This window comes from Hylobates moloch, unplaced genomic scaffold, assembly GCF_009828535.3.
Source record: "Hylobates moloch isolate HMO894 unplaced genomic scaffold, HMol_V3 SCAFFOLD_1, whole genome shotgun sequence".
Classification (NCBI taxonomy): domain Eukaryota; kingdom Metazoa; phylum Chordata; class Mammalia; order Primates; family Hylobatidae; genus Hylobates; species Hylobates moloch.
In genome coordinates, this window is record NW_026652276.1 from 64468016 (window position 1) to 64494248 (window position 26233).

At 38.4% G+C, this 26233-nt stretch overlaps 1 protein-coding gene across 1 annotated transcript in view; it reads left to right on the plus strand.

Moving 5' to 3' along the window:
- PDE11A (phosphodiesterase 11A) overlaps positions 1–26233 on the plus strand; it is a 433775-nt gene that overhangs the window by 143475 nt on the left and 264067 nt on the right. Inside the window, exon 3 of the mRNA XM_032755287.2 lies at positions 23715–23804. Within this exon, the coding sequence (XP_032611178.1) occupies positions 23715–23804 (90 nt within the window). The remainder of the gene's footprint in view (positions 1–23714; positions 23805–26233) is intronic.

Genomic DNA, 26233 nt, shown 5'->3' on the forward strand with positions numbered 1-26233 from the left:
CTTAGAGACAAGGTCACCATCTGCTACCCAGGCTAGAAGGCAGTGGCAAGACCATAGTTCACTGCAGCTTTGAATACCTGGGCTCAAGTGGTCCTCCTGCTTCAGACTCCTGAATAGCTGAGAGTACAGGTGTGCACCACCATGCCTGACTAATTCTTTAATTTTTTTATAGAGATGGGGTCTCACTTTGTGGCCCAGGCTGGTCTCAAACTCCTGGCTTCAAGTGATCCTCCTGCTTCAGCCTACCAAAGTGTACAGTTTATTCTTAGAATCACATAAATAAAATCTTTACATTCTGTCAAGTGATTGTCATAAAGCTTTGTGAGTATTCATTAGATGAGATTTACCAGTTGATGTTTCCCCTATCTTATGGCTTTTTTTTTTTTTTTTGAGACGGAGTTTCACTCTTGTTGCCTAGGCTGGAGTGCAATGGCACGATCTCGGCTCACCACAACCTCCGCTTCCCAGGTTCGAGGGATTCTCTTGCCTCAGCCTCCCAAGTAGCTGGGATTACAGGCATGTACCACCACATCTGGCTAATTTTGTATATTTAGTAGAGTTTCTCCCTGTTGGTCAGGCTGATCTTGAAGTCCCGACCTCAGGTGATCCACCGTCTCGGCCTCCCAAAGTGCTGGGATTACAGGCATGAGCCACCGTGCCTGGGCTATGTTCTTTTAAAATCCACTGTAACAATATATGATGAACTTGGCATTATTGTATTTTAAATAATAAGTCAGAGCTTTGAGATACTCTGTTGCTTTATGAAAGTAGTTAATGTTAGTATTTCTTTCTCAAAGGTAGACAAACTAATGCAAAGATTGGGTTACTAAAATAGTTATTTTATTGTCCCACTTTACCAATGATTTGATATATTGTCAGCAAAGGTTTATGGAAAATGTGTTTTTCTGGAACTCCTCTGTTAAACACTTTACTCTTAACTCTTTCATTACCAGGCACTTAATGGAACAGTTTCACCTTTGACAATGTGAGCCAACAGTTTGGTATCCTGGAGTGTAATGAGAGTTTTGTTCTCTTTTATAATCTTAACAGTTAAGAAATGAATGTCTTTCCTTTTCACATTTCCATAGAACAAAATCAGTGCTTGATATTCATATTGGATATTGGACATTTAGGAAATATTTGCTAATTTGACATAAGTACGACAAGTGGCAGGTTTACATTAAGGCAAATTTTTTGAAAATGATACTAAATAACCAAGAAAGAGAAAATATTTCAAATGAAAAGGCTGACCTGAAAAGTTTGACTAGCTGTCATGGCAATAATTGATTTTTAAAAATTAATGATTGAAAGGAAGAGAGCTATTGTTTGGTTTTATATTTCACTTCGTAGGTGTGGGTCAGGGTCACTTGTGCGAGGGCCAAGAGAAAATGAGAGTGGAATATATGTTGGAGTCAGATTGTGAAGGTCCAGGAATGCCCTGACCTGAAGGCAATAGGGAGTTGCTGAGGACATTTAAGCAGAGACTACATGATCAGATCTGGGAAGTAAATGGTGGCAGAGAGAAGAGGAGATCTCAGCAGGGAGACACTAGAGGCAGAAAGACCAGTGAAGAGATTTTTCTCATGGTGCAGGTGATCATTGATTAGGATTTGCAGATGTGGAGTAAAAAAATTACCAGAATGATCCAGGCCTTCAGGTCCTCAGAATGTGCCAGGATTTTAAGTACATAGGCCCCAAAATATCTGAATAGTGGTAGACTGAGTAGAAGGAAAAAAACCCAGGAAATACAGATAATAATAAATAAAATATTATCTGTATCACATTTTGGACTTAAGCAAAATCTGTACCACATTTCTGGACTTAAGCAAAATCAATAAATAGCTATGAAATACTATGAATTTCTCAACTCCTCTTTGGAACAAAGCAATCCTTTCCTTCAAACGTTTCAAACCTTAAAATCTGAAACTTGCTGTATCTCTTATTTGTGAGCTTCATATTTTACTCCCTAGAGCTGTTTGCCCTCAGTGCCTTAATTTCTTACTTGCTTATTTGGGTTCTATCTACTGAATTATAACATAAAGATTGGGAGATATTGAGTTATGTATCAGTGAACCAGTGCCTTAAGCTGATTCTTTTAGACATAGAATTTGTTTCTGAGACAGTAAGAGTACAGGTAAGAATATCTGAAGCTAGTATTTTGCTATAAACTTTCCCTAAAGTATCATGAAATCAAGAAGGAAAACATAAATTCCTTTTTAACTTTAAAAAAATTTAGTAGAAGTACAGATGATAAATCAAGAATCTTTTTTTTTCCTAGAAAATGTAAAAACACTTCTGAAATTAGCTTAAAGCATATATTGAGAATGGCTATCTATGAGATGCTGGCAAAATAAGATTAGTGCTGAGTCTAATGTGGAATTTACACAAATAATGCTTCCAATGACAGGAATTGCTTATTTGTTTTGGTTTCTACTATCTTTATTATCTTTCTTAATTGATATATATTTAGAGAGAATTTTTGCTGCCTTCCTATTCTTCTTCAAATGGAGGAAGGAGATTTGGGTGACTGTGAGAGAACCCAGGATGGTAGCACTTGCAGAGAAAAGTTGGCTAGCCTTGTCCTGATTCTCCCGCTCTGCAACACTCAGGTTCCCCTGCAAACTCCAGCGAAGTGTCCTGAAGAAAAAAGATTTCATTTTTTTATTGATCTTCCATGTTGACTTAAAAGAACACAGTTTAGTTTTTCAAGGTTTTCTTCTTCAAAGAATAGGGAAGATTGTATACAAGAAAATATTCCATAATGTAAAAGTTGATCCTTTATCTACCCCAACCCGCGCCTGCCTTGTAAGCTTCTTGGTAACTGTGTGTATGAGATCTGCCCCACATTCTCCTTTGGTAAGTGATTGTGCCTAAAGAAAGGTTAACAGCCGGCAGAATGTGAATCAACATATAAAGCCATAAAGACATATATTTGTGTGTATGTGTGCACGTCAATTCAAGAATTATTTCTTGAGAAACGTACCAGAGATTGTGCCCTGTTTTAGAAGGAGAGAAAAATAAATAAAATATTGACTCTGATATCAAGGAGTTCACTTTCTCTTCATGATTTGACACTGGATCTTATAAATTCCTTGAGTTGATGGTCTTCTCTAGCTCTCGTGGCCATGAATAAGTGTTAGAGAAGTCATGGAATCAAACTAACTTGCAAGAGTTAGTCTGCCAGAGATATTCATAAGGAAAATTTCTGCCCTTTAAGACCAATACAAATAGGCATCATTGCTTTTGGCTCAGGCAAAACTCTCCTTGGTAGTCAGCATTTCTGTAGTGTCAGCTTAGGACAGGCTCTGATTTGATCATAGCCATGGATGCTATAATATATCAATATAAATCCAAAATACAATTTGGGTTCATATATGATCATATTACATTTATTTTAGTAAATGAAGACAAGAATTTAAAGCCATGGCTCATATTCTAAACTATTTCTTTTAAAGGAAAAATAAAAAAGGAGATGGCAAAAATCTACAGATGTTTCTTTAAGCCAACACAAGCTGTGTCCAACTTGCTTGCTCATTAAATAATAAATTACACTTTAGAGTAAAGCAGATACCTGGGTTTCTTGAGCTGGTGAATATATGTCTTTATATATGACATTTTCTGTACATTATTTTAGACCTCTTACAGACTGTGTTATTTATTAATTCATTCTTTTATTTATTTAACATATATTGCTTGAGCCACCACTCTGTGATAGGTATTGCGCTGGACGTTCAGAAACGTCAGCCTAACATTCTTAAGAATTCCGAATATTTTTAGAAGTAGATTTCAAATTCTATGAAATCTAAATAAGTGAGGTAACACTGAGAATTCTGCCTGAAATGAAGGTTAATTATAACTTTCTCAAATAACTTTATATTTGTGTACATTTATTATCTTGGACATTCAGCATCTTAATAGGAGGACTTGATTTTCCTCTGGAGAACTATCTTGTCCTCACCTCTTAGTCTTTGTTGGTTCTACTCAAAGCTCAATCATGGGCATATGGCTAAGTTCTGGCTAAGTCTACTAGAGGATTGGTTTTCTTTGGCCTCAGAGATTGGGTCAACAATGACCATGTGACCCAATTTAGGTCAATGAGAGTGAGGGACAGCTGAGATAAAAGGAGGATGGGTCAGAATTTTAATGACCTCATTCAAGATCTTATTCATCACTTACTGAAGCTAGCCTTACCCCTGTACTTACTTTATTTTCTTTTTTTTCTCCTTTTCTTTTGTTGGGGGAGAGACAGAGCCTCGCTCTGTCACCCAGGCTAAAGTGCAATGGCACAATCATAGCCATTGCAACCTGAAACTCCTAGGCTCAAGTGATCCTCTCACCTCAAGTCTGCCATGAACTGTGACTGTGCCACTGCACTCCAGCCTTGGCAGCAGAGGAAGGCCCTGTATTTTTTTAAAAAATTAAATGAAAATAAACAATAAATTAATAAATTAAAAATATTTAATATAAAAGTGCTGCATTAGAGGTATGTACAAAGAGCTATAAAAGCATATAAAGTGCCATTTCTTTGGTGGAATGAGGAGAGTGCAGAGAGAAAATGGTAGAGCAAATCGAAAAGTCCAGAAAGATTTTATTGAGATATTTGAACTGGTCCTTGTAAAATAAGTAGAGTCTGACAGATGCACAAAGTAGGCAAGAAGGTTCTAGAATGAGGGAATTATGATGAACAAAGACAGAGGTATACAACTTAGTTGTACATGGGCATGGATAATCTATTGTGACTGGAATACAATAAATGTAGAGGGAGAAGAGTGCTGGAAGATGAGTCAAGAAAAGTCCACTGTGTGTTGGGAACAGATTACGAAGGGCTTTGAGTGTAGGTCCTCTAAGCAATAGGAAGCCATGGAACAGCCAGAAAGGTAGCTTGGATTGGGGTGGGGTGAGGGAGTGGGAAGTGATGATTAAAGGAAGCAGACAGTGTTGAGACATAACTAACAGGTAAAATTAGCTGGACTCGGTGATGTTGGGTATGGGACATGGCTCTAGGTTTTTGGGTTCAGCTCGTTGTGGAAAGATGGTGCCTTCACTAAGATATAGTCCTCTTGGAAGAGAAATAAGTGGTTGAGGGTGTTTAATTATGAGTTCTGTCTTGGACATAAAGTATTTGAGGTGCTTTTGAGACTTCTAAGTGAAAATATTGAGTAAGCTGTTGGATACCCACAGATCTTGGGCTCAAGGGGGTAATCTGGGTTAGAAATATAAACTTGAGAGGGGTAACCTGGGTTAGAAATATAAACTTGAGAGTCATATGCATGCAGAGGGCAATTTAATCCAGTGTTGTAGATAAGATTTTTTAGAAAGAGAGGAGAGTGAGATAGGAAGTCTCAGAATCAAGCCTCGAGGAATGCTAAAAAGTAAATCAGATGGGAAAAAAATCATTCTGCAAAAGAACGTGAGAAGGAGGAAACTTTTGTAAAGTTAACAAAAGTAAGATATTTTAATGATATTCATTTGAGATAACTCTTTTTCCCTTCCAGCTTCCTGTCTGTCAGATTTCCCCATTCATCAGGCCACAGACATTCTTGGGATGTAGCTAGGGAAGAAGTCCAGCTGTAGATACCTTTAATTTGAGTTTAGTAGGATAATTTTTATGGTTTCCAATCCCTTTTGTGGAAAGCTGTTGCGAGCTTTATGCTGTAGGAACGGCTTTTCTGAATACTCTTGCTCACCATCCCAGTTCACTCAACATCTTGATGCAGATATACAAGGTCAGTGGTTGCATTTTGATATGAAAGTGGTCTATAGTATGTGGGTCTGGAAGTATATGTATAGTGAAGGAGAAACAAGGTTTGAAATGTACGAAGTCAGAAACTAGTCTATGGAAAAAAAATCTTCCAATCAGACTTGTAAAATGCGGTTTTTCATAGATGCCTATTCAAATAGAAGTTTTATGCTCTCCTATCAGGAGCATACTCAAAAATGCAGCATATGCCATGATAAACATGCTTTTTTTCTCTCTCTTTTTTTTGTTTTTGCTTTTAGATGAGAATTATGCAAAATATCATTTATTGGAATTCCTGCATTTGCAGGACACAAACCAGTACTAGTAGTGCAAATAGGAAATGTGTCTCTGGATAAAGTATGTATTATGCATCCCATCATAAGTAATATAAAGCTCATTTGTATCAATATGCTAATGAGAATGGAATTATTTTCTGTATATCTATAGGAAAAATAATATTAAAAATTACAGTTACATGCAGAGGCAATAAAAAAGCATGCTATCAAAAATTTGGAAAAATTAATACAAATATGCTACATTTCTGGATCTTGTGATGTTTGGGATATTGTCAATTTAAAAAAAAACCTTGTATATTATGATTTCTTTCCTAATTCTAAAAAAAAAAGTTATTTTTGAAACAATTTTTTTTTTTTTTGAGACGGAGTCTTGCTCTATCGCCCAGGCTGGAGTGCAGTGGCACGATCTTGGCTCACTGCAAGCTCCGCCTCCCGGGTTCACGCCATTCTCCTGCCTCAGCCTCCCGAGTAGCTGGGACTACAGGCGCCCGCCACCACGCCTGGCTAATTTTTTGTATTTTTAGTAGAGACAGGGTTTCACTGTGTTAGCCAGGATGGTCTGGATCTCCTAACTTCGTGCTTCGCCTATCTTGGCCTCCCAAAATTCTGGGATTACAGGCATGAGCGACTGTGCCCGGCCCAAAACAATTTTTTCATTGAAGCCAAATATACATATATAATTTACCATCTTCACTATTTTTAAGTATAATAAATAGTACTCATGGTGATAATAAATAATAAATAAATTTCTAAGAATAGAATTGTAAAGGCAAAGGGCCTGTACTTTTTAAAGGCATTTTATATATTTTGCAAAACTGTTCTTCAGAATTGTTGCACCAATGAATCTCCCTCAATAATTATATGAGAATGCTTGTTTTCCCATATTATTATTGGCCCTGGGTATTAATTTTAATGATAATATTTGTCAATATAGGAGGAGAAATCTGATAGCTCTTTGTTATTTTAATTTATATTTCTTTGATAATTAGTGTACTGAACACTTTTTCTTCTTCTTTTAGCTATTGTGTTTCTTTTTGGTAAACTTCCTGTTTATATCTTTTGACCATTTTTGAGGGGTTTTTTTCTGATTTTTTCCTACTTAGGATGTTCATAATTATAATAAACATTGCAAATAATTTTCCCAGTGTGTTTTGCTTTTTAATTTATTTCACATATTGAGATATAGATGTTTTCAATTTTAAATGAGTGTGAAGTCTCTCATATAATTTCCACATATAGGATATGGTTGGAAAGGCCTTTCACAATGAAGAACTATGTAAATGTTTACCATATTTCCCCTATGGCTTTTATAGTTATATATTTTTATTCTATCTTTAATTTCCCTGGGCTTTTTCAAAAAGGATTTTCTAATTTTTAGGCTTTTTTCCAAATGATGAACTATGTCCCAACACGATTTATTGATGAAACCATCCTTTTCTTACATATGAACTTATTTTATGTATTTTGTTCTAGACTTCTATTCCTTTAAGTTGCATGATTATTATGTCCTTAGTACTATTCTGTTTTGGTCATCATAACCTTACAATTGGTTCGTCTTATTTCTCGTTTCATTTAATATTGACTATTGTTAAACATTTTTCATTTCATTTGAATTTTAGAATTACCTTTTTTTTTAAATTCCAAAAGTATCATTCTAAGTTTCACTAGAATACAATTTACAGATTAATTTGGAGAGATAATTGATATCTTTTTAATATTGATTCAATATCTTTTTATTGAGAAATATGGCGTGTTTTTCCATTAAAAAATTCTTTAATGCCCATGATAACTTATTAAAAATTTTATAGCCATTGGGTATTGGATTTTATCAAATGACCTTTTAGAATATTAAGATGATCATTTTTTTCCTTTAAAAGTTAATATGAAAGTTTGGAATAATTGATCTTGAAACATTGAACAATCAGTTTATTCTAAATATAAATTCTTAGTCATGTTCCATTTTTTAATATTTGGCTAAATTCAACTTTCTAATACACAGATATATATAGATATTAAATCTTCTGGCTAGGCACGGTGGCTCACGCCTGTAATCCCAACACTTTGGGAGGCCGAGATGGGCGGATCACGAGGTCAGGAATTCAAGACCAGCCTGGCCAATATGGTGAAACCCCACCTCTATTAAAAATACAAAAAATCAGCCAGGCGTGGTGGTGCACCCCTATAGTCCCAGCTACTCAAGAGGCTGAGGCAGAAGAATCACTTGAACCCGGGAGGCGGAGGTTGCAGTGAGCCAAGATCATGCCACTGCACTCCAGCCTGGGCAACAAAGCGAGACTCTGTCTCGAAAAAAATATATATATATGTTAAATCTTCTAATATTTTTATTTAGAATGTTTTTTATCTGTTTTCATAAGGGATCTATTCTGTAGGTTTGATTTTTGCATTATTTTTATCATGGTGTGCTATCAGTAATAAATAATGTGTCTTCAAAAAATATTTGAGAGTCTCCTTCTCTGGATTCTGGAATTGTTTGAATAGCATAGGAATTTTCTTGTTCTTGAAGATTTGAAAGAATTTGCCTATGAAGCCATTTGGACTAGCCCCTTTTCTGAGAATGAGTCTTTTCAAGTTTCTTTATTATTTCTGTGGTGACTATTTTACTCAGAAATTCTCAGGTCTTCTTGAAGAACTTGATTCAGTTTTGTTAATTTGTATTTTGCTTAAAATATACAAGTTTACATCAGATTTGCAAATATTTAAGTTTGAGATTATGGCAAAAAATGTCTATTATAATTCTTTTAGTTTTCTTCTGTAGCTGTGACTCTGTTTCCTTGATCACTTCTGTTTTAGTATATTTTTGGGGTTTTTCCCCTCTGATTAAACTAGCTAGTGATTTATTTGCCTTATTGCTTTTCCCTACATGAGCTATTTCTGGATTTATCAATTCTAATGGTTGTTTTCTCATTTACTATTTTCTGTTTTTATTTTAATTAATTATTTCCTTCTGCCGTCTTTAGGCTTATCATTTATTCTTTCTGCTTACTTTGTATGTAATTGAGCCCTTAAAATAAACAGCTGAACCATGAAGAGAAAGGAAGCAATAAAGGAAAGGCTGAGACTCTGTTGCAGACAGACTGAATATGGGTAGAAAGTAGAAACTGTGAATAGGGGCAATAAAGTATTTTGGCTTCGAAGCTAGCATCTTAGTTTGTAAGTTAGACTGTTCTAGGATACCAAATGAGAAATCTTGCTGAATTATTGATGACTCATGTAGACAGTTTCCCCTCTGCTATTTTGGATTGATACCCCAGTTTGTTAATAAATGATTGGCCCTTCACAAAGTTTTGTTTGTTGTTAAGCCAAACCTTAAAGCTCTTTTTGTCTTCAAGTCTATCCATTAAGAATGCCCTGAATTTACTAGGTACCACTTTTGTGTTTTAGTTGCATAGATACAACTTACGAATTTTATCAAGGCTTTTACATTTATAATATTCATTTTAGGGTACTGTTACATTAATTAAATATTAATGCTCTAAGCATATTTTCACAGCCTTTTCTGTTTTAAACTCCATTGGAGAATATTACTGGAAATTAAAAAATAGTATGGTTTATTATCCATGTCATTGGTGTTGCATTTGGATGATGAATTATTTTGGAAATTAAAAAAAAAAAGATATATAAGTAGAATAATCCCCTCTGGGTCTCATGCATTTCTCTAAATAGCAATTTTATATTTCCTTAGTATTTTTCCTGAGATTATTACATATCTTCCACAGTATCTGTAAAATGCTAAGTCACAATCTTAAATATTGGGGATACTTTCTGATGAGCTTCTAATGAGATTTTTAAAAATACTATATGTGGTATGAAAATGCTCACACAAATGTAGTTTGAAAAAGACTAGTATTTAATATATGTAAGACATATTTATACCTTACATTTTAAAAAGTTAAGACAATGGAGCACGTTGGGATGGATAGTCAGTGTGTTTAAATTTATAGCTTTTCTGGATGGGAAACAAAGGTTACTGGGTTCTTGTCACATTGCAAGGATGAGAGGATCTTGGCTACTGTTGCAGCAATGGTGAGAGATTTGGGAACTATTACCAGAGATGGTGAGTGATGGCAGTGCTGGAGCAGGGGAAATCCAGGCCATGGGAACAGATGTTTCAAAAGCTCCTGAATTGCTTATGCCTACATCTGGACAGCAATCAATAATGGATTTGGAATTGGGTGATTTGAACTTTAATTTTTTTTTGGCACATATAGGGTGGTTTTGGAGGAGGAAGCCCTCTTTCTTTGGAAGGACAGGGGGAATTGAGATGATAAACTTGGTTTCAGAATGCTGAGTTTGTGGTAATATAAGAACCTTCAAGTTGGCCAGGCATGGTGACTCACGCCTGTAATCCCAGCATTTGGGAGGCCGAGGCAGGCGAATCACAAAGTCAGGAGATCAAGACCATCCTGGCTAACATGGTGAAACCCCATCTCTACTAAAAATACAAAAAAAAAAAGAAAAAAAAAATTAGCCAGGCATGGTGGTGGACGCCTGTAGTCCCAGCTACTCAGGAGGCTGAGGCAGGAGAATGGCGGTGAACCCGGGAGGCGGAGCTTGCAGTGAGCTGAGATCGTGCCACTGCACTCCAGCCTGGGCGACAGGGTGAGACTCTGTCTCATAAATAAATAAATAAATAAATAAATAAATAAATAAATAATTAAAATAATAATAAAATAAAATAAAATAAAAAAGAACCTTCAAGTTGAAATGTCCTCTAGGCACCTGGTGATGTGAAGCCAGAGCACAGAGAAAATGTCAGCACTAGAGAGCCCACTTTGAGAATCGTTCCAGAGGTAACTACTGAAGACACAGATAGAAGGAAGGGACTTTGGTGCCTGTTCAGTCACTATGGTTGAATTCAGAGTTCAGTTCAGTCTAGGACCAGGAATACTCAAATTAGACTGTAAGATAGAGGAAGCAAATGTTTTCAGAGCTCAAGCTGTGTCTGGATTAGAGACTGAAACGTGGGTCTGGAAGGTAGCAGGTGTGATTGATTAGAAGTGGGGTTAGGGATGTAGTAAAGTGAAATCAGAGGCGGAGGGAATTCGTGACAGACCAAAGTTCAACAGCAGAAGGAGGAAGTCTTCTCAGCTGCCTTAAATATATGGCAGTACTGAATTTGTTGTCTTTTCTGACTCTTGCTCAAATGTTAATTCTTGCATAGCCAACCCACTTTATTTTGTAATATTCTTATATTGTGGAAATAAATAAATCCTTACAGGGAGAATATAGAAAGGGACAGTTAGAAGACCAAAGACTGAACTCGGGAATATAACTTGAACATGAGTGTCAGAAACGTAGAAAAAGATTAAATAGGGGTGTAGAGTCCATGGAAGCCAAAGTTTCATATCTAGCTGGTGATCAAGTGTTAAAGGCTGCAGAAAATAAGAATGTAGAATAGTTGTATTTCATGTTCAGGTAATTGGGACGTCATAGACAGGCCACAAGCCAGCCATTTCTGAAGACTGCAAAACTGTAAGCAAAACGACAAGGAGTGAGGACATGAAGCCAAGCAGATGTAGATTACACAGTGAAGGTGGAAGCAATACCAAATGAAGGGAAACACTCCTCCTTCGAAGGGACAGGGAGAATCCAGACATAGGAAAGGGTGGGAATGCAAAATGGCACAGCCACTTTGGAAGACAGCTTAGCAGTTTCTTGCAAAGCTAGCAATACGCTTACCATGCAATCCAGCAATAGCATTCCTGGATATTTATCCAAATGAGTCAAAAAATTATGTCTACACAAAAACTGGCACATGAATGTTTATAGCAGCTTTTTTCATAATTGTCAAATCTTGGGAGCAATTGAGATGCTCTTCAATAGGTGAATGGATAAACAAACATGGGTATATTCAGTTAATGGAATATTAATGAGTGATAAAAAGAAATGAACTATTAAGCCATGAAACGATGTAGAGGTACCTTAAATGGATATTGCTAAGTAAAAGAAGCCAATCTGAAAAGGATATATACTGCGTGATTCCAACTATGTGACATTCTGGAAAAGGCAAGGCTACAGGGTCAGTAAAAAGATCAGTGGTTGCCAGAGATTTAGAGAGAAGGAGGGAGGGATTAACAGGTGAAGCACAGGGAATTTTTAGGGCAATAAACTATTCTGTATGATACTGTAATGGTGAACATGTACATTTGTCAAAATCCGCAGAATGTGTGACACAAAGAGTGAACCTATTGTAGACTTTGTAGACTGGACTTTAATTAATAATGTGTCAGTGTTGACTCATCAGTTGTAACAAATGTACCACTCTAATGTAAGATGTTAATAATAGGGGAAACTGTGTGTTGGGCAGGGTCTATGGGAAATCCCTGTACTTTCCACTTAACTTTCCTGTAAACCTGAAACGGCCCTAAAAAAATCTACTTCTTTAAAACAAAATTTTAAAAGGAATAAAGTACTGATATATCTTCAATATAAATGGACCCTTAAAACAGCATGCAAAGTGAAAGCAGCGAGACACAAAAGGCCACATGCTGTATGCTTCTGCCTTTATGTAATGTCCTGTACTTTATGAACCAGGAATTATAAAAAGGAGGGAGTTTGATAAATGAGACAGTGAAAGAAAGCCTTCTGCTACTAATAGGAGGAAATAATGTGAATGTATTTCAAATTTAAAGAAAAACTTAGGCATTTCTCATCAGAAAATAGTCTAAGAGGAAATTTTATGTTCGTATGTTCATTGTGATGTAATAAGATTTTTCTAGCATTTCAGGGTGTTGATACCTTGACACCTTGACTAAGTTACTCTGTTGTATAGCTTCCTGCATTTATACGTGTGCTGGGTAAGTGGGGAATCGTAATGATCTTAATAACTAAAACTCAAGAATGCCTGGATCAAACAGTAGCTCAAACCAACTTTTTGCAGAAGCTGTGAGTTACAAAGGCAGATGGAATAAATGGGCAGGATGATATACGTAGGTCAACCTACTTATAAAAATAACCTTGGCAGAGTTATATAGGCAGATATCTTTGTAAAAGTTCTTCACACTGTGAGAGGGAGTAGGACAAGTTTACTGAGCCATAATATTATTCATCTTAGACAAAGCACTCATAGCTTGTAGGCCTAATGGATTGTATCAAACAGATGACAATTCCTGTTTGATTATCAAGTGAGATTATCAAGTAAGATTCATGAATTGTGAAAATGAAAAATGTTTAATATTCTTAGCACATAAAGGGTACTTAGCAATAAGTAATAGATGAATGTCCACTAAAAAAATAAGCAAAATAAGCAAGAGAGGCCATACTTAAAAATACAGACAACAACAAATTATGAAATTGTTCAATCTATTAATCAAATAAATGTCAGTTAATACAAAAATGAGTACTGATTTTATCTGTCGGATAGACAAGATTTTAAAAGAATGATAATACCCAATGTTGTATGAGTTGTGGTAAATGAATCCTCTGATTACTGTTAGTGGGAGTATAAATTGGTAGAGCCTTTTTGGAGGATGATTTGGCGGTAGTAATTAAGATTTTTTGAGCATATATTCTTCAACCTTAAAATTCCACTTTTAGGAAACTGTCAAACAGAAGTACTGTCCAGGTGCATGAAGATTTATTTGTAAGAAAGTTGACAGCAGCATTATTTGTAATAAAGAAAAATTAGAAACAATGGCAATGTCTAGTAACAGATACAACCACCCCCTAGAATATTCTGCAGACATTAAGATGAATGAAGTAAGTTCTCTTTGAATTAACATGTAAAGATTTCCAAGATATATTGCCAAGTGAAAAAGAGGGTATCGAAAATAACTTACAGTGTGATCCCACTTATGTTTACAAACAACCCTAAAACTAGATATTGTGTGAGTAAAACATCCAGAAGAATACACTACAAATGCTAGCAGGGTTGTACCTTGGGGAGGGAGTGGGTAGTGGGACAGGAAATTAAGCGGGAACTGTCGTTACTTTACTCTATGCACTTCTCTATTGTTTTCTTTTAGCAAAAGGTAGATGTGTTTATATTATTAAGGATTATTTTAAAGGGTACACACACACCCCAATTAATTAATATTAGTAAAGCATTTAGAATATTGCCTGGTACAGAAAAGCGCTATATAAGTTGTGTGTTGAATAAAGTACGTTCCAATAGCAACGCTTTACTCTAAGAAAATAATAATGGGATTCAGAAAGATTTAATTTCTAGGATGTTTAACCCCAGAATTATTAATCTAAAATTGGAAGCAACCTAAATGTCCAACGTTCTGTGATTGACTAAGTAAACTACATTAATCCACACCATGAACAGAGTATTTATGGTAATTTTTAAAACTTTCTTGAGGTATATTTTATATATCATAAAATTCACACATTTCAAGTGAGCAATTCAATGACTTTTAGTAACGTTATGAGAGGTACAACCATCACCATAAATCAGTTTTAGAACCCACTACCAATAAGATCCCCTATGCCCATTTACAGCAAATCCTGTTACTGCTGCTAACCCAGGCGACCACTAATCTACTTTCCTTCTCTATAAATTTTATGTTTCTGCACCATACAATGGGATATTTTGCATCCATAGAAACTGGTCATAATAGGTAATAGCTAGTTATAAAAAGTGAAAAAAGCTGATAAAATATTATGTATAGGATTAGCCTATTTGGCTTTATGTGAAAGCAAAAAGAGAGAAGAAAACTTGAATATATTCCAAAATGTTAATAATGGTTACCCTTGAGTGGCAGAAATATGGGTACTTTCTTTTCTCTTGAAATCTATGATCAGAAAAAAAATTATTTTAGAAAGGACATGGATCCTGCAATAGATTCCTTCAGGGTTTTCCCTGAGTGTCTGGAAATAAGAGGGTGGGAATTAAAAACTGCCCCCAGACATAAGAAGGTTATTTCCCTAAAGTTGTGGGGGTGGACATAGGACCAAATAGAAATAAGGTTATTGAGTGATATGAGTAGTACCTGCATGATTCAAGCACTCAGTAGACCAAAGCCTCTAAAAAGTCAAAGAAAATAGGTGTTGATGCTACTAGGCTACTTGCCAGGAACTGAATTCAGCATCTCTGCCCCTGGATAGCCTCCTAGGGATATTTTAGCCAATACTAGCTTGTAGGAGAGGGGCTAGAGTAGTGGAAGGGGGCTCATTCCAACCTCCCTGGGGTCCCAGCTTTAATACTCAGGGACAGAAGTAGAAGCATCTCAATCTCCTTGTCCTAAGAAGGGAACATGGAAGAAGAGTGATGAGGACACCTAGACAGGAGAAGGGGAGCCTGTAAAGATTCATGCTTTAGGATGTGTTCTGCCCCAAATTTGGACCAGTGAGGAGCCCACCTTGGGTTTGCTTTCCTTGCTTCCCTCCCCACATCTCTGATTCATTATCTTGTCCTTGTTTCTGTCTCCAAAAAACAAAGCTGCTTCTTCTTTTTTATTTGCCCTCTTGTTCTCCCTTGTCTTTTGTGAATGAAGTTCCCCACCCTATTCTTCAGAATGTCAATTCTCATAGTGGACAATTTCAAAAGGCATGTAATTGGATCATCTATTCCACTACAATTTTTTTTTTTTTTTTTTTTTTTTTTTTTTTTGGAGATGGCGTCTCACTCTTTCACCCAGGCTGGAGTGCAGTGGCACAATCTCAGCTCAGTGCAACCTCTACCTCCCAGCTTCAAGTGATTCTCCTACCTCAGCCTCCTGAGTAGCTGGGACTACAGGTGCGTGCCACCATGGCCAGCTAATTTTTGTATTTTTGGTAGATATAGGGTTTCACCATGTTGGCCAGGCTAGTCTGGAACTCCTGACCTTAAGTGATCCACCTGCCTCGGCCTCCCAAAGTGCTAGGATTACAGGCATGAACCACCGCGCCTGGCACCATTACAATTTTTAAAACAATATTTTATATTTATTTGTATCTTTTGGAGACTGTTTTCTTTGAAAAGGGCAGAACACTGATAGAAAAAGGCATGCCTTAGCCAAGGGCATATATTTTGGTACGAACTAACAAGAGTCATTTATGATTCTGATTCTTAAAATAAAAGCTCCACCTTTTATCTTTATTGAATTTGTGTAGAAACAAAATTGCGGTGAATGAAGCTACACCTCTGGAAGCAGGGCTTTCCCCTGGAATCTCTGGAAAACTCCAAACTCATTTAAAAATTATTTTTAATATTGTATTCCTAAAAATGCTCCGAAAGTATTTCATCGTATGAAAATAATGTGACTGCTTTCATATTTTGATATGTTATTTTCTAAATTACTCTACTTGAAGAGTTTATTCAGTATTTGAATCACAACTATCTTAAAACATCCCCAGTTCCAAATCAGTGGGCTCCAAATCAGTGAAGCTTTATCATATAGTTACTGCCTGAGGGCAGAAGTGACTTTAAGAGTCCTGTTTTCAGAATCTACACAAAGGGAGGAGGTGTTATCTGTAGGTGGGAAAACCTTTTTTTCACCTGTTCATTTAGCTGACAGTGATGTGGCTCTTCAAGCTGTTTTGCCTTCTACCAGTAGGGTCCACGAACGGGATGGCCCCCTTCACTAAGATTCTCCAGTGTAGACCCCCAGCATTCTTTAATGATGTATAATTGGACCAGACCACACAATGGGGCTTTAATAGCCTTTCTCTGTGGCTTGCAAGTTTGAAAAGGCTGGCTACCTACTCTTTTTTTGTGTACCTTGATGGAAGGCCCAGTGCTCAAATTCTGTGCATATTAGTGATATTTTAATGAGTTTCCAGGGCTAAAGTGACTTTTTTACACTGTTTAATGATTTTCAGTTCAACTCTCTTTCTGAGTGGGATGTTGTAAAGATTAATTAGCCAATGTTCATAAAGTGCTTTCAAGCCGAAAAGTGCTGCACAAGCGTGTACAGATTCATTAGCTTCTTAGTCATTAAGGCTTTTTAGACCTTTGGCATTCTGAAACTACATAGTGAAGGCCAAATTAGTTGGTTTTTTTGGAAATGAGGGACTTCAGAAAGAGCAGAATAGCAGAATAGAGCGATATATATATATATATATATATATATTTTAAGACATCTGTAGCACTGGGACTGAAAAAAAAGATAAAAATATTTTGTTTTTCATTTTCTATTTCTACATTGCTTCAGTTTTTCTTACTGCCTCTTTTCAAAAATGTGTTTGCCTACTTCTCCTGCACATTTCTTTAGAAACTCCATAGATCATACTGTCATATGCATATACATTGTGCAATTGAGTCTGACCCCAGAGGGCTGAATTGTCATGCCAATGAATGACACAGGGTAGAACATTTCCCACATTAACAAAGATTCCTTCTCAGTGTGCAATGAGTCATGAAGGTATAATATTGTCTCCATCCACAGTAATGTTTGGCCAGTATATACGTTGGAGGTTACCATGATTCAATTAAGCCTTTGATTGAGGCTGACAAAATACAAATTGGCTACCAATAACATAAAGAAGACCTAAAAGAAACCGGAGACAAAGGCAGATAATCTACCAAGATTTTAATTGGCAGCTGGCTTTTTAGCAGCACTTGATAAGGGAATAATATCTTTTAAGTACTGAGAGAAAATTAACTGTAAGCCTAGGATTGCATACCCAACTACCTTACCTTTTAAGATTGATTATAAAATAAACATATTTTCATACAAAACTAAAAGCATTTATCACCAATGCTAAAAGATACTCTAAAGGATTGTCTTTGGAAAAAAAATAAAACTATATCACAGAAAGAAGGAAGGAAATGTTGGAAGGAATGAGGAGGAAAAAACTGGTACACATGTGGGTAAATCTAAACAAACATTAATAATAACAATAATAATAATGTCCAATAGGGCCAACATTTGGAAGGCCTTAACAGGGAGTTGAAATTTGAACTTTAGCCTGTATTTTTGTGAAAATATTGAAGGAATTTGAGCTGGCTAGTAATCGTCTCAGGGATATAGTTGAAACTAGTGGTAAACTTGAAAATAGTAATGGTGTCATGTAATTTAGTGTACGGGTTGCATATTAACCCAGGGCCTGACGGGAGAAGGCAGTCAGGCGGCTCTTGTTAAATTGAGCTGATCTGTGCATTCCCAGTACAGTGAGTAGGATGTTCATTTTGCCATTTGCTTTTGTTTGGATGCTGTTATAGAAACATTAACTTGAAAAACTGGAGTACACAAAACAAGACAGCAGGAGTCTCTTTTGCCATTCAAAATGCCACGTTAAATGCCTTGTAATTGGCTTAAAATGGCAGAGTTTTTGTTGTTTTTCTCTCCACTAAAGGATAAGAATTTGAAGTATATTGTGATATAAGGGGTTTGTTACATTTGTATGAGAAAATTTCATGAAAGTGACATTTGCTAGATGTGTAAAATGGAGGAAGATTGTGGAGTTGCTTTTCCTGAGGTTGTGACAAGTAAATACCATTCATCTGACAGGACTAAATTGAGGGGTACTTTGTCAGACACAGTGGGGTAGATGAAAAGAATTAATACCAATCTGATTTGCGTGCTTTCTTGATAGTACATTGTACTATTCATGAAGAATAGCTTATACTGCTTGGAAAAAGTATTTGCAAATTCTAAATTTTTAGATTAAAAACTAGGTTTAACAGAAACAAGATTGGATGAGGATGAAGAGATTTGCGATTGACTGACAGTTTGATGTGGGGCTGTTCCTAGGCTCCCGGAGACACTGCAGTGTTCCCGCTGGGCTAAGACTGGAACCTCTCTAGCCATGTGTGGAACACAGCCTGGTTCCCGGTCCCTGATTCATTTTCCACTCTATAGCTGGAGCCACACCACAGGACCCTCACCTGTAGGCCCAGCTTTGCCACAGCCCCTATCTATGAGCATTTCTGTGTCTCATTAAAACATAGTGCCTCGCATTTCATACCTGATTGGCCCCTTCTTTTCTTCTGCCATTTCCCTCCCATTCACTACCAAGAGTATAAGCTGATCCTTAAAGTTCCACCTGGAGGCGAGGGCCCTGCTACCTGCTGACAGGCTCAGTTTCTTTTCTGCCCAAACTTTCTGCTCTGGCCTTCATAGCCACACTCTGATTCCTATCAATGTGGTCTGCTCTCTACCTAGGATTTCCCTTACACCAACTGCTAGACAAATTGCCCCCTGAGAATGGTTGCCTTGTTATCTCTGGAAACCGGGTTTTGCCTGCTCTGCCAGAACTGCTTCCTGCTTCTGCAGTCTCCTATGACTGCTCATACACTGCAATAATGGACTGCTAGTCTTAGTCATCTATCTGGCATTGCAGTTAACCAGACTATCATATTAATGGTATGAAAGACATGTATGACTTTGGGAAGCAGGAGAATGTAGAAGTTAAGAAGGTAGATCCTAGGATTAGGCCGCTTGGATTCTAAATTCAGCTTCCCCATTTACTATCTATGTGACATTGTTAAGATTCGTAAAGGGTCTGATTTTACTATACTGTACATGCAGGCTAGCAAGTTAGTCTGCCACAGTCTCATGGATGCTGACAGAAGACATGAGACTCCTGGATCAGTGACAAAAAAAATAGTTTATTACTCACAACAATAGCAATAGTTTGAGCATCAGCATTTTTGCTGGTTCCCTGACCCCAGTAATAGCACATATAGTAGATTGCGTGACAGCAGAGGAACCTGAATGTAAGCAACCCAAATCTTTTATAATGAACAGTGAGCCTGCCTGACCTCTGTCTAGAGGGAGATATTGTCTTTATTATACTGGATAGTAAACACTTCTGTTCTTTGCTCTGAAAGGAGACAGTATCTCTATCTTCCAAGGCTGTTCATTGTATAAGCATTCCAGAAAGATACAGCCAGTGCCTTTCTTTGCCACGTGTGCAGAAACATAAAATATCCATAGAGAATTATCTCCCAAGAACTTTGGGTAAGTTCTTAAAGCCTCAGTTTTCTAATCTGCAAACTGGGATTAACGGTAAAACATAAGTGAATATAAAACAGATATAATGCATATATAATGCTTAACATCATCCCTGACACATAGCATCATGCCTGACATGATGACAGAAGGGCTTAGCCAATGTCAATTACTATTATAAATTATTTTTTCTTGAATAAGGTGCAAGCATGTTTACTGAATTCTTTGTTTTCTGTAGTAAATAAAATATTACAGCCCAATGATGTTTCACATTATTTGAATCACCAAAGATTAGAACTAAGAAAGACCATAAACCTGGCATTTACAGATAAGAAAATAGGTTCAGAGCTTATATGATTTGTTGCATTTCACACAGCAAAACTGTAAAAAGAACAAAGATTATTGAATTAAAATTCAGATTCTTTTTAATTTAACATAATACCTGGAAGTCAGTAAATATTGGAATTACAAATGAAGTGAAGCAAGCCTATGATATGTTAGAAAACATTCACATGTTCATTTGGTCACTCTCCTCTTACTTGCTTGACTTACCAACCACCTTAAATTTGTGCCCTGAAGGCAAAAATAAATAAAACAAATAAGTGGTGGAAAGTTAAAATAAGTAACCCACATCTCCTCCTTGCTTTTATCCCTGTTATAGTCACTGTCTCCATGGCAGAAAAAAACAAAGAGCCAAAAACAAAACCTCCAGAAAACTACAAGGAAAGTGCTTGCTCTATGTGTGGGTGATATTGAAAGTGGTCCCATTCTGCCTAAAGGCAGGGAAATTCGAATGGAATATCTGGCAGCTTTATGCCAACGCTTTATCTTGGCTTATGGACAGACTTTCTAAGGCATGAGGGGGAGTAGCAAGAAAGGGGAAAGTAGGGGGTAACAGAAATAACATCTAGTTCCAGAAGGCAACATGTGAAAATCCAGGGAAGGAATTTATCCCCAAAACATCTGTAAAAATCATTGATTTTTGTACGTCTTCTTAATGCTGAACCCATTGTTTCTCTATCTTCTTTAAAAATGAGGTCATAGCTTTAGTTTTTATATGGCTCTGAAATTCTTTCCAGGACCCTAGGTCAGAGTTGATCATGCCCAGGTAACCAAAGAAAGATTTTAATAGGAAATTCAGTGATAGGGAATGTGAATTGCCCTTCATCTTTTGTGTACCTCAAGTCCTCTGCATATTAACCTGGCACTCCAGGTGATTCTGTTCTGGATGTTCCAGGTGCTTCACAAGTGCTTCCTGAGTTGGTGGAGGCTGCTGTCATCCCTCACCCACAGCGGGCACTGCACTGCCCTCTGCTGGATACAGAGGGAATTGCTCTATTTTGCCGGCGCTTTGTACCTCTTCCTAGGGCACCATTGTGTGTGCGTGCGTGCGTGAGTGCGTGTGTCAGAGACAGAGAGACATAGAGAGTCTATGATATAAACATGCTTTTTTCCCTCTTGCTTTAGAGAAGTCCCAAGTATGTCACTTGTTTTATCTACATTGTGAAGAATTTAGGGAAATAGTTCTGTCAGTTTTTACTTGGAGCATTCTATCTCTCTGGAATCAGAGATTCTGGAGATAAATTTGTTGAGAGTGCAAGGCAGTAGTAAATATCCCTATGCCTAAACCTCCATGATGAGAAAGTCTTTGTTAGGGGTAGGTCCATCACGGCTGGGTGTTTCTGCCCATAGGAGGACTTCTCCATCACAGGCTCCCAGCCTTTCCTCATCAGGCTTCTGCAGAAGCATCCCACCAGTATGATTTGTGTCCAGTTATGTCTACACAGTGGCAGACACAATTAGAGCTCTGTCGCAGAAGGCTGCCGGGCCTGCTGACCCCTGAGTTCCCACTGGGCCCATCCTGACAGTGAGAGGTGACAGCATGCTGGCAGTCCTCACAGCCCTCGCTCACTCTTGGCGCCTCCTCTGCCTGGGCTCCCACTTTGGTGGCACTTGAGGAGCCCTTCAGCCCACCACTGCACTGTGGGAGCCCCTTTCTGGGCTGGCCAAGGCGGGAGCAGGCTCCCTCAGCTTGCAGGGAGGTGTGGAGGGAGAGGCGCGAGCAGGAACCAGGGCTGTGCGCGGCTCTTGCGGGCCGGCTGGAGTTCCAGGTGGGCGTGGGCTTGGCGGGCCCCCCTACTCGGAGCAGCCGGCCGGCCCTGCCAGCCCTGGGCAGTGAGGGGCTTAGCACCCAGGCCAGCGGCTGTGGAGGGTGTACTGGGTCCCCCAGCAGTACCGACCCAGCAGCACTGCACTCGATTTCTCACCGGACCTTAGCTGCCTTCCCGCGGGGCAGGGCTCGGGACCTGCAGCCTGCCATGCCTGAGCCTCCCACCCCCTCCATGGGCTCCTGTGCGGCCCGAGCCTCCCCGACAAGCGCCACCCCCTGCTCCATGGCGCCCAGTCCCATTGACCACCCAAGGACTGAGGAGTGCGAGCGCAGGGCGCGGGACTGGCAGGCAGCTCCACCTACAGCCCCGATGCAGGATCCACTGGGTGAAGCCAGCCGGGCTCCTGAGTCTGGTGGAGATGTGGAGAACCTTTATGTCTAGCTCAGGGATTGTAAATACACCAATCAGCACCCTGTGTCTAGCTCAGGGTCTGTGAATGCACCAATTGACACTCTGTATCTAGCTGCCCTGGTGGGGCCTTGGAGAACCTTTATGTCTAGCTCAAGGATTGTAAATACAGCAATCGGCACTCTGGATCTAGCTCAAGGTTTGCAAACACACCAATCAGCACCCTGCATCTAGCTCAAGCTTTGTGAGTGCACCAATCGACACTCTGTATCTAGCTGCTCTGGTGGGGCCTTGGAGAACATTTGTGTCAATACTCTGTATCTAACTGATCTGATGGGGACGTGGAGAACCTTTATGTCTAGCTCAGGGATTGTAAACACACCAATCAGTACCCTGTCAAAACAGACCACTCGGCTCTACCAATCAGCAGGATGTGGGTGGGGCCAGATAAGAGAATAAAAGCAGGCTGCCCGAGCCAGCAGTGCCAACCCGCTCGGGTCCCCTTCCACACTGTGGAAGCTTTGTTCTTTTGCTCTTTGCAATAAATCTTGCTACTGCTCACTCTTCGGGTCCACACTGCTTTTATGAGCTGTAACACTCAGCGTAAAAGTCTGCAGCTTCACTCCTGAGCCTGAGCCAGCGAGACCACGAACCCGCCAGAAGGAAGAAACTCCGAACACATCCGAACATCAGAAGGAACAAACTCCAGATGCGCCACCTTAAGAGCTGTAACACTCACCGCGAGGGTCTGCGGTTTCATTCTTGAAGTCAGTGAGACCAAGAACCCACCAATTCCGGACACAACAGGCATGTTTAAAACTGGTAGCAGATAGGTCTAGAATCAAGCTGAAATCCCTGCTACAGATGTGAATTGTATGCCATATACATATGGTATATGCCATATGCCAACAAAAGAATTGACTTATACCCTGCCTACCTCCAAATGTGAGTATGGGCCCATGCCTTAAATTCCAGGTATATCACAGTTCGTTTACTTATTTATCCTTCTTTTATCCAAGAAATAATACAAGCTGCTTTAGGCACAGTTCCTATGTCACAGCCCTCATAATCTGTTGCTTCACTTTGTCTTCATAGATGTGAATTCTCTAGTTAAAGCTTGATTTACAACATATTTTAGTTAACTTTGAAAAATATTCATTCTGAAGTTAAAATACTAGTATCAACAACTCTCTGTACTCAATCTCTATAGATGCAAATACAGTATTACAATCAGGCATATAGAGGAAGTGTGGAATTTAGTCTACAAGGGATATATCAATGTTCTTATGTTTTAATGTTCTTACTACTCTCTTTGTCCCAGGTTATGCAGATGTATCTTCCGTTTTGTGGAATCGCCATATCTAACGCTCAGCTCTTTGCTGCCTCAAGGAAAGAATATGAAAGAAGCAGAGTGAGTAAATAAAAACATGGTTGACACTCCTCAATACTCTCCTTCTGGTTTCTGTAAGTCATTATGTCTTTTAAAAACAGCCAATGAATGATCTTTGAATAGTACAGGAATCTTTTTTATTTGTATAATTCTGCAAGGCTGTGGTTGAAGATACACTTTAAGCAATAAGCCCAGATGGAAGTGGATACACATTATCTGTTGTTATTTGGGGGAAGGGGTACAAGCTTCTTTTAAAAATGAAATTGGCTGGGCACGATGGTTTAAGCCTGTAATCCCAGCACTTTGGGAGGCCGAGGTGAGTGAATCACCTGAGGTCAGGAGTTCAAGACCAGCCTGGCCAACATGGTGAAACCTTATCTCTACTAAAAATACAAAAATTAGCCGGGTGTGGTGGGGTGCCTGTAGTCCCAGCTACTCGGGCGGCTGAGGCAGGAGAATTGCTTGAACCCAGGAGGTGAAGGTCACAGTGAGTGGAGATCACACCACTGCACTCCAGCCTAGGTGACAGAGGGAGACTCCATCTCACATCTGTACTATAAGGCAGCAGATATATCCTTGCTTACTTATGGCTTTGAAGCAATAACACAATTTGGTGATGCTTTTACAACTAAGTTCCTTTAAGAAGCAAGTTATGCTACAAACATGATCTTACCCCCACTTCCCAGATTTTATTTTTGAATTGAAACAATTTTTGGATTGAAACAATTTTTGAATTGAAAGCGTTTCTGAAAGTGCTCCTAACTAGATACTTGGAACAATAATGCAAAGACTATTTTATAGTATTATAAAGAAACACTTAGAGAGCTCATTTATACCTTCAGGAGCTATAGATCTAAGTTGCAAAAAAGGCAAAGTCTAGTACTCAAAAAATGCTAAATTATCAAATAGAGATTAAATTATATTATACTCATTCTAATTTTAAATATAGGAAGATTACTGGAACAACTTAGAAATATATTTAACAAAATGATGTTCAAAAATGTTTGAAACCCTTAATCTGGGCATCAAATTGATTAAAATTTCATTCGCTAATTATTATGATTTATGGATTTTTTATCAGTAAACAGATGAACATAGTTGACTAATATAGCCATGGTCCTTAGCATGGCATACCACATCTTTTCTCTGATTTGATCTTCTTTTCATCTTTAGCCCCATGTCTTACCATGCTCCTGCTTTCATCTGGAACTCCAGCAATATAGTCCCCAATTTCCAGCAAACAATCTGTTTCATTTGATCATACCTTTACCCATATTCCTCCCTCTACCTTCAATGCCTCATGTCAATCCCACTCCTTCCAACCACACCATCTGCCTCACACATTCTTCAGGACCCAGCTCAGCTTTCTGATTAATCTTTCCTTCTTCACTTACGGTTTTGCCTTGTATCTACTGCCACTATTCTATTATGAATACCTATCACACTGTATTATGATATTTAAGGAGGGCCCACCTCTCCAAATACATTTTGAACTCCTTAAGTGAAGCTTCATGTATGATTAATCTTTGCATTCTTGTGTATGGCACAATTAATTTATTCATTCAACAAGTATTGATTGTGTAGTTCCCTTCACATGCTGTCTATCCAAATCCCCGCCCTTATGGAACTTACTATTCATGAGAACAATACATATTAGATAAGAAAACAATTTTTTAAAATTGCATAGTATAGGTAGCGATAAATACTTCAAGGAAAAATAAAGTGAGATAAAGGGATAAAGGGTTGAGAAAGGGTGGGTTGGGAGGACATTTATTTTAGAGGGTTATCAAAAAGGTCACTATAAGGAGATGATCTACAAGCAGAAACTTGAATGAAAAGAAGGAGCAAAGCCACACGAAGGTCTGGGGAGAGCATTTCTGGCTGTGGAATACCAAATACAAAGGATTTGGGGCAGGAGAAAGCTTGGTCAGTGTGTTTAGAGAGCAGAGAGAAAGGGAGAGAGTGAAAGGGAAAAAAACTAAAATGAGGACGTGGAGGCAGGCCAGATGGTAGAAAAGCCTGTGGGCATGGCAAGGGCTTTGGCTTTCATTCTGAGTGCAATGGAAAGCCATTAGACGATTTTGAGCTGAGTCTGACTTACTTTTAATGGAGTTCACTCTGGCCTCCCTGGAGACAATAAACTGGCTGAGGAGGGAGGGAGGGAGAAGGCTGGAGCAGTGAGAGGACTTAGGAAAGAATTGCATTGAAGTCAAAAAATAATATGGCTGGGACTAGGGCAGCGAGAAGTGACAGATTTCCTCCAAAATCAGTGGTGAAATCTATGGGGGCTTGCTGATACGGGAGATGAGTGAAAGAGACTCTTGGCTGGCACAGCTGGCAAGTAAACAGTTGGATACAGGAGTCTAAAGTTCTGGGAAGATGTCAGGACTGGAGATTGAGATTTGGGAACCAGCAGCATATAAAGGCTATTTAAAGCCAGGGATCTAGCT